At 43.0% G+C, this 18,724-nt stretch overlaps 1 protein-coding gene across 1 annotated transcript; it reads right to left on the bottom strand.

Moving 5' to 3' along the window:
- Positions 1-76: 76 nt before the first annotated feature.
- Positions 77-15,522, bottom strand: LOC128759439 (mothers against decapentaplegic homolog 6-like). The gene is made up of 4 exons (XM_053866382.1): positions 14,395-15,522; positions 12,198-12,245; positions 10,819-10,893; positions 77-975 (listed from the first exon to the last, which is right to left on the bottom strand). Exons 1-4 carry the CDS (start codon positions 15,047-15,049, stop codon positions 362-364), a joined length of 1,392 nt encoding a protein of 463 aa, XP_053722357.1. The 5' UTR covers positions 15,050-15,522; the 3' UTR covers positions 77-361.
- Between the last annotated feature and the right edge of the window lie 3,202 nt (positions 15,523-18,724).

The following is an 18,724-nucleotide window of genomic DNA, read 5'->3' as shown; positions in this document are numbered from 1 at the left end:
GGCCATCGTCTTACGTTCAGGGCCCAAGAGGTTGATGGATCAAATGATACAGTATCATCAAAATACACCATGTTCATTTAACACGAAGACTTTATTGACAATGCGTTCATGGCATGGTAAGTGTCGGACCAATGAAAACATAAAACAGCTTTCAGTTCTGAGAAATGACGCTGAGAAACTGATGTAAGAATCCAAAGTGCTTCTTCTTGTTCCTTTTTATAATGTCCGTATCCACATTTAGTCCTAAATATAAATAGTAGCATTGTAAAATGACTCAAGTATTTACAAGTATAATATATCTTATAAAATATATAAATTTATATTAAATCTAGGTAGATTACAACTGGGATGCAGGTGTGGGTTATCTGTGGTTGTTGAGCAGAACCTCCAGCCAGCAGGGGCAGGAGGTTATGAACTGTCTGGAGTAGCAGGGCCCCCATCCTTTAGCAAAACTGATGCGAATACTGTGGGGGTCCCAGGGCCCCTCCTGGCTCTCCGGCTTCACACCGTGCTCCCTCATCCAGCTGGAGCACTCATAGTCAAACATCTTGAGGGAGAATCCCGGCATCACCCTCTTCACACTGAAGCCGCAGGCGCTCAGCAGGTCCAGAGTGGGTGAGTGGACAAAAATCGGATGCTGACTGCGGTTGTAAACCCAAACGCCGTCTGTCTCCTGACTCAGCACGATGCCAAAGCCGATTTTACAACGGATCTGTTGGACGCTGCTGCTGCTGCTTCTTTTGCTTCCTGATGAGTGGTGGCTGCCCGGGTCCGCGCGGCGATTGTGGTAGGCGTTGGCCTGGAGCTGGCCGAGGCAGAGGCCAGTGCCCTGAGGTAGGTCGTAGAAAATGCTGAGGGAGGGATCGTAGGCCGGATAGAGGCGACCCACACGCGTGCGATGCTCCCAGTAGGCAACGCTGCACCAGTGAGAGTGAAGGCCGCTGGAGGTGGAGGAGCCGAGGGAGGTACCAGTGTCTGGAGGAAAGGATGCAAGGATAACATGAATATTGTTGACAGATGCTCAGTGTTCAACTGTGGAAAACAATATCTGTCATGTAAGTCCAAATGCATTTGTTCCTGCTTTTCACAGGTCATTAGTGGAAATTATTATGTTCAACTTATTACTGTATGGGCTGTGTTCTTTATTTAAACACCTTTGACACAGAAGACTATGAATGGGCCTGGACATATTTTCATGAAATCTACTTTGACGACCTGAGCATAAAAAGTGATCCAACCAGTCATACTGCAAGTCGTACACTGCAACAGTTGAAGCTCATTAATTCAAGATTATGAACAAGTGTATCTCGTGAAACAAAGAATGGATCAAAAAAGGAGCTGCATAAATGAACAAGTACTGAGAAGAAATTGATTGTCACAGCACACACATTCTTCATAAATCCTTCAAATAAATGCAGCCTTCATTTATTCAAACACCCCTCCAATATGAGTCGTTACAATTTAGGCAACCTTTATTGAACCCGTGTAACCAGACTGGCAGAGTGTGGCGCAGCTATTTCCGTGACTGATGCTAAAAAAGCAGACCGTATGCGATGCCTCCCAAGAATCACTGCGACTTCCCTGCCCCGCGGCGTGAGACATGTGCCGGTTTGATTTTATGTGAACATTTCCATCACGCGGCCTGAATAGAATACTGCAGTAGACTTATTGCCAGCTATTGCACCCAGTCGTCCGTGAACATCTGAAACGACAAGTTCACTTCCTCCGCTGATCTTCTCTAACTTCTTCAGGTGCAGAGTTGAAGAGCGGGTGGACAGGGGTGGGAGTTTGGAAAAGTATTCAGCTCTCTGTCAACCTAGTGCAAACCCACGAACCCCCTGACCCCCCAGCCCTCATGCTATCAGCTCACATTAACTCCCACACAGAGTGATGCCATTATTTTTCTCCAGAGACTCTATTGACACAGAGGATTTAAAGAGCCATGTGCCTGTGGCCCCATTCCTTTCACGTCCTGCAGTGGTGTTTAGCTGCAGCGTGTGTGTTTGTGTGGTGGTGTGTGCGTGTCACAATAAGGTGTACATGTACTACATGAGTTGCATTTTACGTATATGGACTTAAACACTCATTCATTCAGAAACACACAAATGTAGACACACACAAACTGCACTTCTCATCTGAAGCCCACGTGTGTCATTAGTGAATTCCAGGCTGGCAACTCCTGCGGTCTGGAGTTTTTACAGCTCTTTCTCTCTCTCTGTCTTACACACACACACACATAGACATTCATATCTTTGTGGGGTCCTCTCATTGACATAATGCTTTGCCCAGCCTCTCCCCCCAAAAGCAAATGGATTAACTGAACCAGGACTCTTAACCAAATTTAAACTCAATCATAATGACCCAGATATTTATAAGTTGTAACCCTCAAACTGTTGCTTCGCAAACGGTCCCCACAAGGAGGTGTGTTTCCATGAATTGGTCCCCACAAGAAGGGATAAACAAGTAGACACACACGTTTACAAGTCGTGCTCTTCCCTATAATCAGGCAACACAAACAAGCGTGGGGAAGCACAGGGGGACTTTTAAGAGCCCCCTATCCAAGTCATTCAAACAAGATGAAACGGAAATGTCTTATTCATTTGTTGCTGGTGTATTTTATTTGATCATATAATGAAGGTGGTTGTGCTAGAACTGCTCAAATTTTCATGTCAATGATGTCCATACCAATTTAAAGTGAGGTCACCTTCATGGGGAAAAAGATGAAAATGAATCCTTGCTTGTGTGTTGGACTAAATAGAATTGCTCGACCGAGACGATGACACAGTGACAAAGTAATGAATCACATCTTTCTGAACATCTTGAACCTTGTCAACCAAAGCAAGGTTTGTGGTGTATCAGCGGTGGCAGTTTACCTGACAGGTTTTGTCACGGTGAATTAAAACAGTGTGAGCCTGTATTTGAACAAAACTGTACAGTTAAGCACAACTCCTGAATGTATGTTGACTTTCCCCATGTGTCTGGGGGAGACAATCTAACACTGGCCTAACCCTAGGACAGACAGACAGATTTGTCTGTCTCTGTGTCTATAGATCCTAGAGCAATATGTTTCTCAGAGTCAAACATTCACCACAGACGCTAAGCAGACGAGAAAGGCAGACAGACATGTAAACACCTGCCTGAGTGCTCAGACCACCTCCGTGGTGGTTCTGACATAGGTGGTCACCAAACTTAACAACACGACACGAAAGCAGCTGCAGAGATGTGGTCAAAGTATTTAGTTGTGTTGCCGACCAAACTCAACTGACTTATCAGTACATCAAGGTGAAAAATAGGGGTCAGTGAATATCCGAGAAGGAATTCTGAAACTCCAACTGGATGTTATCGCTGTGTTTGTTTTCAAGCTACGGAATTTAAAACAAAGTGATTGTTTGCATGTTTCCGTCTGCGCGTGAAGGCTGGCAGCAATTACAGTGTCCTGCAAGCATTTAAGCTCGCCGCAATTTAACAGCACAGTTTAGCAATTAGATAAGTAGCCTTTGTTATTTCATTTCAACATCAGTGCCTGTTAGTGCCAGTCTCATCTAGGACTGGCACTGCAACGCGGCCATGTTGGAAGATAACAGTTGACCCACAGAAGTTGGAATTACATGGTCGTCTGACTGACAGTCATTTAACAGCAGGAATCCTTCAAATGTGATCACGTGACCCGCCTGTTAGCCCAAACCCTAGATCAGCAGCGACTTCCATTTAGTGTTTCTGTTCAACATCATGCTATACAATGGCAATTACTGTAAATTCCGGACTATAGAGTGCGCCAGAATATTAGCCCCTCCCACTAAATTGAAGAAGGAAAATAGATCTTGTTCACACATGAGCCGCACCAGTTTATAAGCCGCATGTTTGCGCCGTAGAAAGGTCAGTGGTGCACCCGGCTTAAAAATGCATGAGGATCACCTCTCACTCTACAATGTTCTTAACTTGAATCATGAGCTCCTCACATCTTTTATTTACATCAAAGCACCCAAAATGCATTGTTTTTGCCCACAAGGTCCGACACCACAGCCGGTCTCATCTGCTCCAGTTCTACAGGAGCTTGGCTGTGTTGGCAGAGCTGTGGACACAGAGGCAAAAGCAGCGCATTTTCAGCGCTTTAAATTAAATAAAACGCCTGTGATTTCATCGGCATGATGCTCATTAACCAGTCAAAATCCATATATTAGCTGCGTCGTTGTATAAGCCACAGGGTTCAGACCAGCAGAATGGAGTAGCAGATTATTGTCCGGAAATTACTGTATATATATTGCAGTCAAAGTCAAAGTAGGAGGCGCAGCAGGAGCCTATGTATGGCTGATACATACTGTACGACTGAAAAATTGCCCTTCAGTGGACTGATAAAATCATTATTTGCAGGGATGTTACACTTTAAATCTGCAACTATTTCATCAAAAAACAGGCTTAAACTGACATAAAAAGCTTTGACAAAATCAACATTCATGTTATATAGTAGGGGTCACAATGTTTCTGTGATTATGAAAGGGCGTCTCATACTGCTGGATTAATTTCATGGCAGTGTTTTATCACTGTCCATCTTTTTCTGCTGCCTTCATGAAGTTGAGTGATTCAATTTATGAGAACCTGCTGTATTTATTTACTTTTCATATGAATTTTGATGGAATATTAAGTGTTTCACCTTTAGAAGAAGAAATGCCCGCTACTGTAAAGAGTCAGAGAGAGTCTGAGTCAGAGCACAGAAAGCATGCTAACTTTAACCTGTAAAAACAATAGAGACAAAGCGATAGCGGGAGCAGAAAAATGAGCGTTCGAGAGAGAGAACCTGCCAAGCATAACCGGCATCCATGGAAAAATGAAGAGAGAAAGAGACTGTGAGAAAAAGAGGGAGGGAGGGAGACCCTCGTCTTTCATCCGGTGCCAAGCATTAGATTCCTCTCCAGTTATTAGACTCTTCCACCGCGTTGAAAGAAGTGGGTGGTTTAGGGAGTGAGTGGAACAGGGGGGCAGAAAGGGAGGAGAGGATTTAGCTACTGACTGTTGTTATGATTCGATTCAACTTTTACTCAAATGTTCAGAAAAACTGAAGAGTGAACATAATGGTGAAAAAGAAAACAGATGTTCGCCTGTGTGTTTGCAAACAACCTCCGCCCTGCAATCTCTCAAGCTGGCGTCTCAACTATCTCCAGCATCGGAGGATGCGCTATCGCCAGACGTGGCCTTTTACAGTCCAGCACGGCGGCTCTCCGGCTCACAAACACAAACATACACATTCCTGCACTTGCACCTTCTCATTCCTTCGCTTCTTCCACTAGTGATGTTTCTACTCTGCAAGAACCATCATGTCCGTCACTCCATGGGTGACGTGAAAACAGAGATGATCTCAGGATCATATGTTTTCTTCAAGAGGAAGAACGACTTTGTTCGGTCATAGTACCGGACAAGTTGAGCCGAGGAATTTCCAAGTGGTGAAAACATTGTTGCTTCCTGGATGACTCCACAGCCAAGTCTTCTATCTCTGACGGAACACATGAGTCGTGCTGGCCATATAAGACAGGTCATATATGGGAGTGTGCATGGAGGGACACGGGTGTTTCTCTAGATACACCGGGAAACACATGTCTTTATTTGAAAAGCTCCTGCTGGCTGCCTGGACTGATAAGAAGTCGTGTCGATGCATTTGACATCCATGATAAATGATAACATTACTGTGAATCCAGCGCATTACAAGCAGCTGTTTAAAGGTCCCCACATCACCATCATTGTACCTATCCACAGCCCGGTGTAACACAGATAGGAACCGCATTCAGACATCACACATCATCGCACACGTCTGGTTTGAGAGAGCCATTTGTTTAAAAAAAAAAAAAAAAGCCAGTTAGAAAAAAGGTCCGAGTCCCTCCCTCCCCACACATTCCTGGACAGGCCCTCTTCCTCGACACTTCCTCCCCCGCTCAGCACGTCACAGAGGTCAAGTTGACAAGTGTCTCATTCACTCACCTCACTCACGTGGTCTGACAGTCAAGGTTTCACGCCTTCAAACATCACTGAACACAATCATTATTCAGATCCACGACCAGGATATTCCTGAGCAACTTCTTATAACCAGGCAGATGAGTTATCCAAGAATCCTGTCAACATCCGGCTACATTTAACAGATATGCCCTAAAATAAACAGTGTTCCTACGTAGAAAGCGTTACATTCCTGCAGCAAGGTTTATGACACTCAGTTGGGTCGACGCACTGGTGGGCTTCTGCTGACAGGCAGGAGGCTTCAAAGCAAACGGTAAAGAAACTTCTGGAAGTTTTGTTGTGTTTTTAGTTGAAGACAGATAGTTTTTTCTTCTTTTGTTATTTTTTTAATTGTTTCATTCATTTAAAAGCCCAGTAAAATGTAAAAAAAAAAGAGTTTGATCCTGAATGACAATAATTTAGGCTTTGATTTTTTTTTGCCATTTGGTTAATGTTCTCCAGCAATTGCTATTTATGCATAGAAAGAGTATTTTAATTATATTATTTAAATTATTATGCCATTTATACAAACATTTTTTTTTTCTGATCACTTCTATATAGCAATATCCATTTCTTTTCTGCATAGTTTATAAGGCCTCATATAAAATGTACTTTTTTGCTTCAGAGAATTTTGTTTTTGCTGTGCTGAGTCTTCTGATGAAGATCAGAAATATATAAATAGCAAATACTTTTCGAAAGCCAAATGCCAGGTAGTATTTTTAGCTGATAAGTGTAAATAACGCATATAAACTTTAAATAGACCTAGACAAAAAGAAAATTGCATTAAAATTGTCTAATTCTATTTTACTCATTCCACCAGTACAGCTTCATTGTTTTCATATAATTTCCACATGGAAATGCTGAGTTTTCTTCTCGTCTTTGTCTGAATCTAACCAAACAAAGCAGCTCATTTTAACATTTTTAAATTAATAGATTTGTTTTGACCCTTTGTGTCGACCTTCAATGACCCAACCCAAGAATGGATTTCCACTTTAGTCAGGCCAATTTTGGGAAGTTTGGAAGAGGCAGCTCGCTGTGACTAAAGTTTTTTTTTGATGACATTCAGACAAATCTACTTGACAAAACAACAACTGGTGTGAACGAAAATGAACGATAAAGAAGGTCACACACAGGAACAAAAACTCTCTTCCAAGTCATTTCTAACCATCTCAGTGCGACACTCTCCTACATCCCTGAAAGTCTGAGCCCGTCAACATCTGCAAAGAATCTTTAGGTTCAGCAGCGTGGCAGGACTCCACAAACCAAATTGCGAGTTGGCAGAAACTCTGAGGGAACAACAAAAAGCCACAGCCAGTCCTGTAATTCAAACCTTCTTTTAAAATTCTGGAGGCACAAAAACATGCGAGGGAAGAAAGACATGAAGAAGAAGGAAGAGCGGGAGAAATGAGCAACTATAAAGACCAAAGTGGATTAAAGATACCAAGTCAAAAAGAGGAGACAGAGGATGAAAGAATATGTTGAAAGTCATCCTGACAGTCAAAAGAAGTCATCAGGGTAAACACATCTCTATGCCGATCATCTTGGATTCACAGTGCTGAGTACTATGTCCTGGCAGAGTCAGTGCATGTATCCCACTACATCATCTAAACTGAAGGCCAATGCGAAACTACCAGTGTAATTGTTGATGTCACTAAAAACACATTCAACTGGAGGATCAGGTCACAAAGCCAATTTCAGAGACTCAAAAAAGAACCTTTTTTTATATGCAAAAAGTTATTGTGTTAAACATTTACCAGTTTTATTGTTATATGCTTTGTGTTGCGTTGTAAGTTGATTTTGTTTTTTGGCATTTGGGGGTAATATGGGGTCTGAAACCCAGAGAGAACGGCAGATCTAAAGTCGCTGCTTCTTCATTGTGCGACTAGTGTTTTAATATGCTCAAACTGTTACTAATCTGAACCTAAATGTGTTGCATTTCAAATGAACAGGCTAAAAACCTTCACTTTGGACCGCAAAGACTAGACTTGACCAGTCTGCGGCCTCAGCGCCTGCTGTAAGGGAGGGAAGCCATGATGGAAAATATGTGAGGAAATGGTAAACGGTTAATGGGCCAGTACTTGACGTTGAGTTTCAGCGTCTAATGTGTCTCAGTCAAGCATAAGAGCCAGTGCTGTACACGTGCCAGCAAACAGGCCGGAGGTTTGGGTCACCGAGAGGACCCGTCTAGACTCAGACTGATAGATTCTGGCTGTCTGCAGCTCCACTTGTTTACTCTCAGTCTCCTGCTCAGTGTTTACGCTTCACGGCTTTCCATATCTAAGAAATGTGTGTGTTTTGTTCAGCGTCGTGTCCTCGCTTGAGAGGGGACAGGCACATCCAACAATATTGAAAACCTTGTGGAAATGTGTCAAGCAGAACCAACCTGGATCACTTCATGAGCCTGACTTCCACTAGTTCACTCACTCGGTTACGACTGTCTTCCAGGAATGTCGCCCCCCCACCCCTTCCTTCATGTTTCTAAAGCATTAACGGTGATATGTTCAAACTTGTATCACATGTCACTCCCCAGAGTCAGACCCCTCAAACCCCCTCCCTCTTCTCCGAGACCCGACTCCCCCTCACCTTCCCAATTTCCCAACATTCCTGGGCCGTGCCCCATCAGTCAAAGGGCCGATTCATGGGGTTAATGCTGCACGAGTGCAGACAGAGCTTTGAGGCAGGATGTTTGGCTCATACCTCACTCCGCTCAACCAAATGAGCCACTAGTAAATTCACTGAGGGTGAAGAGGCAAATGGTTTTCTTGTCTCACCATCATATGTTTCTCCTTCTCAAGTGGGAGCTGGAGGAAGGACACTCGCTTGGTTCACACTCACAACCAGGCCAGTCAAGGTCAGTGATAGACTTTGAGTCTGTGACATCACCATGGACTGAAGATGTAACAAACTGGCAATGAAACTCCATCACTCCATGATGAATGAACATCCTGATGAGTCATGAAGACACTTTTCACATCCAACTTTGCCCCTTGCTGCTGGTTGGTAGCAGCAAACAACTTTACACTTCTAGGCTCACAATACTCTTGACAAAGATGACACCTAAAAAAAGATGACGCCAGTTCTAGAAATAAATCTGCGAAACTCCAACTAAAGCTGTAACATCTTTATAAATTCCTCTGAAAGCAACTGAATCAAAGCACTGAGATTTATAGATCCATCAATAAGTTGGCTCACTGACGGATAATTGTTCCACAAAGAGAGAGTCTGGCCAAACTTCCAGCTCACATTTCCTCTCCGCCACTGCGCTGGTTTAAAAGGAACGCTTACTGATTGAATGATAAAAGAGGCCAGGGCAAAGGTATGTATGGACTCCTCCCTGCTGCAGCGCCTTGCTCTTAAACCTTCAGTAAACATCTGCCGAAAAAGAGAACACAAAACGATGCTGCAGCGTCGAATAACATGGTCTGAGGGTCTGTTTAAAGACAACATGGCAGGGTTGTGTCAAACCATCAGGCGTAATGAAAGGACCGATCAAACGCAGAGGATATCTCTGTATTTCCCTTCAGTGTCGCTTCAGTTCCAAAGCTTTTATGGTTTTAAATCGAAGCCAAACGTCACATGATGACATTTTCTCAGTGACTTCCGTTTGGCCATGTCTTCTTCTGAATCCCAGCCCTTCTCCGAAGTGGCGGGTGTAAGGAGGAGGGGGCGGTGAGACCACACACACACACACACACACACACGTCGTCTGGCACAAACACTCCACAGCTCATCACAAAACCACTCTATTAATTCTTGATTAACTCTTAATGAATGGCTGCGGAGAGAGCGCAGACTTTCACTGTCTCGGAGAGTTGGTTTCTACAGCTCTGAATTGCCACCTTCCATTTGCATTTGCATTAAAAGCATTTTTAAATAAACACTTTAAGGAGGATATTTATTTCCAATTAAAGTCCCAAAAAATACTATGAAATACTGTGTTCCTTTCCAAGCATTTTCTCAAGTCGCACTTGCTTACAAGTGCAACGATCAGTCCTGATCGCCGGGACCAAAGATCTAAGACAGATACACGGGTGACATGTTCAGCACCTACAACATTCAAGTCAAGGTCATCCTGCTGATAATAACACATTCAGTTGGACAAATAAAGTGTTTTTTAAACTTATGAAACAATGTTAGGATTAATGTAAACGTCATTAAAGTGAGACATCAACACAATGACTTCGACAAGAGAATGTTTCTGGGTCGCTTATGAGCACCTCGAGGCCGACACACCCTGGTCCGGTGAAATGACACAAACTTCATATATTCCCGATCACGTTTCAGCAGCGCCACCAAAGGGGAGTTGAGAGACTCCTCAGGTGAATTAGTGGGTCACTTCTAACCTCTGCAGGCGACCCCTGCTCTTAAACAAATAAAGCTACAGTTTCATCATGGAGAGGGGGCTGTTTCCTGTCCACAGTCAGCCCCAGCCTCCCTCCTCCTCCCCCCTCCTCATATACACACACAAAACTCTACACCTCACTCTCATCAGAGACGCAGGGCTCCCCACCCCCAAAATGCCAGCTTCTTTCCACTGCTCAATTGCTGAGAGAAATGGAGGGATTTGAGGGAAGAAAGAGGGAAAGAGGGGGATGGGTGCATCACAAGGCAGAAGGGGATTGGGTGTATGCACCGGGATCTTATTGCAACCAGTGAAATAGTTTTCAGTACGGAGCGACTCAATCTCGAAAGGCCAAGCCGACATCTGTGGCTTTGACTCTGTTTCGGCATTTCAACTGTTCAAGTGTGTCACGTCGCACTTGTCAATCTCAATGCAAGTGTAATAACAACAATGAAGTGTGTTTGATGTCTGTTAGTGTGTTGCAGATCTCTCACCTGCGTAGTCTCTTGGCGTAGTCTGAGACGTGCGGAAGGCGGGAGGCACAGTTTCAGTGTAAAACAAAGCAGAGTCTAGAAAAGATGAGGAGGAACAAAAAGTTATTCATGGTTTCCATGACATTGTGTAAGTAGAGCATCACAGAGTGGGAACTCACACTCACACGGATCATAATGCAAAGGGCTTCCAGACACGACAAGAGTATCTATGACACATAAATATCACTGGGAAATGCCACTGAGCTGTTCAGTCAACATCTATTGATGCAGTGTTTTCCAACCTTTTTCACGCCACGGCACACTCTGTTCACTGGAAAAATCCAGAGGCTCACCACCAAAGGAACCTCGGCACTGGCGCAATTGTCCTTTTAATTTGTGAAAATTTGTAGCTATCTTCACTCGGCTATTTTGGCATGTTATTTACAGCAATTGCAGAAAATGTGATAGTTTGAAAATGTCTCCGGAATATTCATTATTGTTTTGCTTTTTCACAATGTCATTTGCATGATCTTATTTGAGTTTGAGGAATTTTCAGACAAATCTTTAACATTCTTTCAATTTTCTTCGTAACAACAATCATTCTTCCTCTCTTCACATTTTGGAGTTTATTTATTTTGTTCTGCATTTAGTTTTTTGCCAAGTTTTAAACCAAAAAGCAAACTTTGACAGTGCACGAGTGTCGTCATGTTAGCCGTTAGCTCTGTTAGCTCTGCTGCGCAGACAGTCTTTGGTGTCGCGGCTCTGCCAAGGATCACTCCTTTATTCTGTCGTGAAGGTGTGCGGTCTAGTTAGAGGTGCATCAGGTTTAAAAACAACTCAAAGTTGTGCATTTGACCGACTTCTCCGCCCTCCGCCCGCATAGATCTATAGTAATCCATGCCATCGCTTCACGTTGGTAGCTTGTCAACAGGTCCTAATTGTTCATTGTTTAATGTCATCATATCGTCCACCTCCATTTCCGAACAAACTGGCTGAAACTGGATCATTTCCCACGCCACACCTGACACTCTCTCACGGCCGGTTCAAAAACACTGTCTTAGTGTATCCAACCAGAAGGAATACAAGCGACTTCTTTGCATCCAGTCATGTCTTAATAAGCAAATCTTCAAGCTTAAATATCTACAAAAAACATTCAGCCTCATATGAGGCTCATATGAGGTTGCTTCATTGCAATTTCATAATTAGAGCAGTAAAGTAGATTTGTTTCTTGAATGGCTCTTCATCTGTCATCAGTTTGACACAGTTTCTCGAATGACATCCAAACAATCTGAAATGATGCTCCCTACTTGTTCGCTGCCGTGTCGTAAGATGCAATAAAATCAGGTGTTTTCAGAACCATCTCAGTTATGTAGCCAAAGAAGCGTCCCATAAATGCTCACCTAGTGGCTTGTGTTCATCTGAACAGGAATATGGAGGAGGAGGTGACTCTGGAGAAACAGACAGCAATGATGAGACAATCTTACAGGATACTTTGGTTCAGCTTCTTAAAACTTTGAAAAACTGAAATTGCACTAAATAAACCACACTTTTTCTTTCAGTCAGAAGTCACACGAGTAATGTCGCAGTATTTGGATCGAAGCGTTATACAGTCCGACTGGACACTCTCCTGTCTTCATCTAGCTTTCAGTGCATTTGTTAAAGCTTTGCACACAACCGTGGCATTAAAACTCATGTAGCAGCAGCATGCTAATCTTGCTTTTTCATACTGGTGGATGTGTACAGGAGGTTTCAAATTAACCCACGGAACGGATCAATTCGCATTTAGCTGAAAAGCAAGAATTTTAATTTGATCCAAAAAACTTAATCTGAGTCCCTCCAGCCCTACATAAATCACCACCTCCAGGATCAGGTCTGAATGCTTCCCGCACTCCTTTACAGTAAGTCAACAGCTTTGAGCGATAGCTGAACTAAACCATAAAGGGCAAGGTGTGTGCAATAGCTACACGATTTTCACAGAAAAGTCAATATTTCTCTCTGGATCCCGAGTTTTAAATGAGAAACTTATAATAGCATGTTGTCATTTATACTGTGACATCCTCTAGTTTCATCTCACTGCATACAAAATCTTTATCAGAATGGCAATATTTTGGACAAATGCTCACACTACCTTATTTTTCATGAATATTTTGTCAGCCCATGCTAAAAAAAAGAAACAGGGTTTATTTGTTCCGGGTGGAGAAAAAAAAGCAGTATAATTTATTTATTCCACGGAGTCTGTGAACGCTGACTGTATCTTTGTTGTCTTAGTATATTGTGAGTTTGGAGTGAAGTATGAGCTGTGTATGTGTAATTTGGCAGTGATTGTGTGAGGAGATGAGTGAAAGAAGATGTGCAACAGTGTACTTTGTTTTTAACTTTGACAAAATACAGAGGCTCAGAGTGCTGTCTTGGTTTGCACTCTCTGAGTGCTTTTGCTTTGGTTTTATTTCTGCTAAACAAAACACTAGTGTTCTTTGTGAAATAGGCTTGACATGGTAGTTCAAGATTGCATGAGCAATATTTATAACTCGAGAACTAAGAAATAAAGGTAAAACAATGTAGTGTCATGTGAAGATTGTTGACAACGGGAAGTGACCTGTACTCTATCAAAGGCGTAAATGTAGCATCTGTTCGAGTTTCAGACGACTGTTTCTCTGTGACATTCAGTGGAGGCGCAGTTGGCGGCAGTATTAACAGCTCGTGCTGCCTCGCTTCAGAACAGGGGCGACGTGCGTCTGTGGCTGCGGCCCCTTTAAGAGCAGAGCAGTAATTGTCGGGAGTCCTCAGTCAGTCAGATACCAGCGAGTCAGTCTGGCGCCAGCTCTGAGCAAACTGTATATTATCGGCACTCCCTCACCTAAATAACAAGAGGAGGAACCGTCTTGTCGGGCGAACAGAGCCTGAGTGCAACTCGAGAGCGTCCTTCAATTGAGAGTTTTGCGCAAATTTAAATCAAGCACGTCACGTTTCTGGAATGTTGAGAGGCGGTTTTCATGTTTTAAAAGGATGATAAAACTCTGAACTGAAGAGGTCCAGCTACATTCTGTGTGCGCTTGAACATGTTAACCCTGTGTGAAAACCAGAGATGGATAATTGGTTCGCAAAAAAAGAAAGTTGTCTGACATTTAAACGGGCATGTAGAAGAGAATGTTGTTTTACACTAAATTCTTTCGGATTTCGCGGACGGGACATAAATCTTTTTTTTTTTTTTTTTGGCTCCACAGGCAAAGCGTTTTCAACTCACGGGGACTGATGACCAGGACAGGACTGTTCACTCTTCATCTCAGCGATAATAAATACCATAAAAGCTTTGAAACGGGTCTAGAGTTGTCTGGAGTATATTTTACTCTTCAGGGTTTTCCAGCCTGAATATATATGAAACTCAAAATAAAAGCATCACAATCCAGACGTGCTGCTGTAAACGATGGTAATAAAACATTAGAAGTGACTGCATACATGACAAAGTACTGCTTTACATCAGGAAGAACAGTACATGGTTTTAAGGACCGTTTCCTCCAGAGGCTTTGTCAAGCAGCTCAGTGCGTTGAACAACAGACGTTATGCGCGACACTGGAGGTGTGATGCTGCTGTCCTCACCTGGCCCACATAAGCGGCTGTAGTGGTACGGGTTGCAGCAGACATTAACTTGGTCTCCTCCACTCAGGTTCTGACAGGGACTCAGGGTTTTGAGTGGTGATGAAAACTGCAGGTCGCTCCATCGGAACGTCCTACAGAGAAGATACTGAGGAGAAACTTGCTGCGCTCCGAGCCGCAGCGGAGTGTTTGGCACCATGACGCACTCACTCGGCTCCGCTCCTTTGGTCTCCACCGTCTTCACCAGAACTTCCAGACTTTTCTCCTTGAGCTTTCTTAAAAAGGCGCAAGTGGCGCCGGCCATTTCTTCTTCCTGACCATGACACCGACCCCGGTTTGGACTTCGAGGTCTTCGATCCCATTCCCCGAACAAGCAACACGTCACCGTCCTGCTGTCCTCCTCCTGGTGGCGTCCCGGACTGTTGCGGAGGCCTCGGTCATCGTCCGCTTGCTCCTCGTCCTCAGCGTCCCCCAGACCTCCCGCCTCTCCGAGTCCGGGATCAGCGCGGGTCACCTGCTCGCTCCTGCGGATCTTCCTGCCACATTGACCGGAGCGACCCCCCTCACCTCGTCCGCTTCCATCCCGTCCGTCGCCTTCAGTGACCAGACGGTTTCTCCAGAGTCGCCGTACCAGACCCGCGCGTTTGGACTTGAACATACGACAAACCTAGTCGGTTTTGGATGCGTCGTGTCGGTCCCGTCCGGGTCTTGGGTGCAACATGGAACTAGACTCGTCCTGAAGGACTTGGAGGTCCGGCTCGGTGCGCACAGCATGCGCAGCCGTTTTGGGTCTCCAAACGCATTAGGTGCACATAACCACACGTGTTCCGTTAAACAGCCCGAGAGAAGGTCAGATCACTCGGAACCAAGCCGCATCTCTCAGCCATCCTTCCAACTCCACGATGCCGTGGAGTTACAGCACAAAAGATCCAGACCATGTCCACAACAGACCCCTCTATAACATGTGCGGCTCAATCATTCCGAATAAAAAAAAAGAAGAAAAAAAACAGGTTCCGATCCAAAAGCCAGGAAAAGTTGGTGTCGCTCAGTTCTGCAGATGATAATCCAGATGACGGCAGGACGGAGTCTGGTCAGAGAAGTTGAAGTTAAAAGTGAGCTGGAATCACCTCGCTCTCCACTCCCCTGCAAGTAATCCACACACACACACACACGCACACGTCAACAGACACGCGCACACACGTAAGTCAAGCTGGAAGTAGTACACACGCGTTTTCTGTGTTGGTGATTTCAAAATAATGCTTCTCCGAAAACATAATAAATAAAACTTGTCCGCAAAAGTAAAACACAAATAAACTGCAACCTAATCTAATCTAATGTTTCTGAAACAAAATACAACTGTTTAATTAATTGTGCTCACGCCAAAGATATTAAACGTTAATTACTTAAGTAAACTGTTACATGTTCACAAGAATTTAGGGGGAACATATAAAGAAAATCAAGACACAATGTCCAACAATGAAGTGGAAATGAACCAATAAATCAACAAATCAAACAGTTTTAGCACTTAAATGTTTGAGAACACCTTTTTTTTTTTTTTTAAACAATTCAATTTAAAAATGGCTAATTTGAGTGAAACAAATTGTCTAACCAAATTTGTAATTGTCAGTAACATTTTAATTCTGTCACTTTTCATGCATCAGTCATGCAACCTCACAGTTGTGTCTGGTGAGATTTCAAATGAATTCAAACAAATACATACAATTGTTTTTTATTTTGTTTTTTTCTTTTCCATTTGATGTTGAAAACTACTGCGCTTGGTGCTTTTACTATCCTGCCCAGGACTGTTCCGGCAGCACAGACAACCCCCTACCACAAGGTCCACCCCCCACCTTCTCTCTCTCCCACCCTTCAGTCTCTCTGTCTCTGGTTCTGGAGCAGTTGGTTGGTTCCCGCCATCATGTGCCAGTCTAGACACTTTGGCGGCTGGGAGCTGCAATGATTGTTGCGCAAACACAGTTTCAAATTTCTTCATTCTTAAAGACACAACATCATGCTGTTCCGTTCAGAAAGAAGGGTGTCAGAGGAGCATCAATGACACATGGTGTCAGAATGTAATTGATGTTATGAGTAGTATGATGAAGGTATTTGTTGAGTAAGTATAAGTAGTAGAGATGGGATGATATGCTTCCATCCCGATTCTGTTTTTTTTTTTTTTGTTTTTTTCTGAAACCTGGGCCAATTCGATTATATTGCTAATCTGGTTTATAGTGCGATTCTTTGTCCCAGTGTGGCTTATATTAGAGTTATTAATATTAAAAGTAAGTAAGGAAGAAAGAAAAATACACATCACAGTTTCCCACAAATGTGATGACCATGAGTGCACTTATTCATAAACAGTTTTATTCACTCTTTATAGATATATAAGGCAGTGTATGTGCAATAGATTACATTAAATGCCCTTTAGCTGGATTAAATACCAACTGCTTTCAACACAGTTTTTACAGCCCAACCACACAGATGTGTGGTCGATGGTGTCATTCACGAATCAACAAGCCTTCAGAGTGATACTGAGCAGCAGTTAGCTTTAAGCGCTAACGTGTTAGCACAGCGCTGGAGACTTTCTGCTACTGGTGTAAAACACACGTAAATGAGGCTTGGGTCACACCACATTGTTTATTGTCAATCATTTATTTATTACAAATCTATCTATTTATATAATTTGTGATTGACATAACTTGTTATCTATTTACTTATCTAATTTGTGTAAATAGGCAATGTGTGTGTACGGAGACTGAGAAGTGCAAAACAAACTCTTGGAACACGTTTACAAACTTCTTTAGCAAACAAATTTTTCTTCTTGAAATGTGTTGTCAGAGTTGGTTAAAGATTCTCAGAAATACACTTACAAACTTAGAAAAAAAACTATTTAGTGATTCGTAAATTTGTTTCAAAAGTTTGTATTATATATTGATATTCATAATTGTTATGAAAAAAAATGACATATCTGAGAATTGATCATTAAGTCGCCCACCTCACCAATATTGTGTCAATTATACATTGACTCTTTTCTTTTCCGTCATTCAGTTCACTCATCATTTTAAAGCAAGAAAATAGCTTTTTCATTATTGATTGTCACATATTTAAGAAATGGTAAAGTTGCTATCTCTCTATTGAGGAAACAAAGACGGCAACTAGAAGATCACTGAAGCAAGCACGTGTCCCCCGACGTTTTGATTTATTCACTCAACATCATTTATTTTATCTCTGTAATTTGTGTTTCAAGTATCGCTTACTGTGGGTCTTTTCCATTAGACATCAAAACACGCACAGACAGCGTGAAGAACAGGTGTAGCATCACGTAGATTCATGAAATGACAGCGCACCAACAAAGTGACTTGGAAATGATCCCATTTGTAACCAATCAAAAGGTTTCCCAGAAATTTAAGACCATAATTTCCGAAGTTTTTTCTGCAAAATTAATTTTTCTATTTCTCCTCTCTTTTCCTAAAGCCTGTGACTTACACAACAATAGGGCTAGTAGTGTACAGTGTATGGATATTTATGAGCAAATGAGCGTCATTCCTCCAAGATACTGAGCCAAGTCACATCAGACCGTGGCCAAGTTTGTTTTCATCATGACTCAGTCTTGTTGACCATGGTCATGAGTGCTGCTGGACAGTCAGAGTAGCAAGCAGCGGAGGAAGACACGCCAACACTGCAGTGAATGTCCATCAAGTATTGTTCATGTCAAAATATTGACTGAACTCTGGGGCTGTTAAAAAGGGCCGTGTTGTTTTCTCCAGTCTGTGCTTTCCTCCACTCACCAGTTACATTGTGCAGGTCCAGCTGCACTGACTATGAAGAGATACTGACACGTTTGTTCATTTACTCCTGACTTGGTGGAAAAGAACTGAAGAGCTGGGTGGGAAGTAAACACTGTCCCACCTTCTTTTTAGAAGGATCATGTGAGCAGACATCTTCAGCGCTGAGCAACATAAAGGCAGCAAGGTTACTCTTGCTGAGTGGACACTTTTGATGAGGTCAGGCGCCTGTGAACCCAGGCGTCTGTATTGTCTCTGTGCTTGAATCTTCAATACAAGTTTAACTGATCATACTTCTCCTACTTCTTGACTGCTACGTCTCCACAGAAAAGAAACCCCCGCCCTTTCGGTTTTCCTCTTCAAAGAGGAAGAGAAGAACATATTTTTATCGAGAGTATCCAAGATCCAACTCAGTGAAACACGGGATCTCAATGCAGGTACAGGTTTTCATAACTTGACCAGAAGTGATGCTAGGCTATTTTAAAGCCAGTACACTGAATTCATTGACCTGTTAGACTGCATCGCCGCAGCTGGGGCTGATAAATGTGCGG

The sequence above is a fragment of the Synchiropus splendidus genome, chromosome 5, assembly GCF_027744825.2.
Source record: "Synchiropus splendidus isolate RoL2022-P1 chromosome 5, RoL_Sspl_1.0, whole genome shotgun sequence".
NCBI lineage: Eukaryota > Metazoa > Chordata > Actinopteri > Syngnathiformes > Callionymidae > Synchiropus > Synchiropus splendidus.
This window is presented reverse-complemented; position numbering and strand designations above follow the sequence as displayed.

Coding starts and splice junctions, on each gene's coding strand:
- LOC128759439 (XM_053866382.1), bottom strand. CDS start 15,049: ATGTTCAAGTCCAAACGCGCGGGTCTGGTACGGCGACTCTGGAGAAAC. Junction 12,246..14,394: donor CAGCCGCTTATGTGGGCCAG/GTGAGGACAGCA, acceptor CTGTTTCTCCAG/AGTCACCTCCTCCTCCATAT. Junction 976..10,818: donor TACGCCAAGAGACTACGCAG/GTGAGAGATCTG, acceptor CCTTTCCTCCAG/ACACTGGTACCTCCCTCGGC.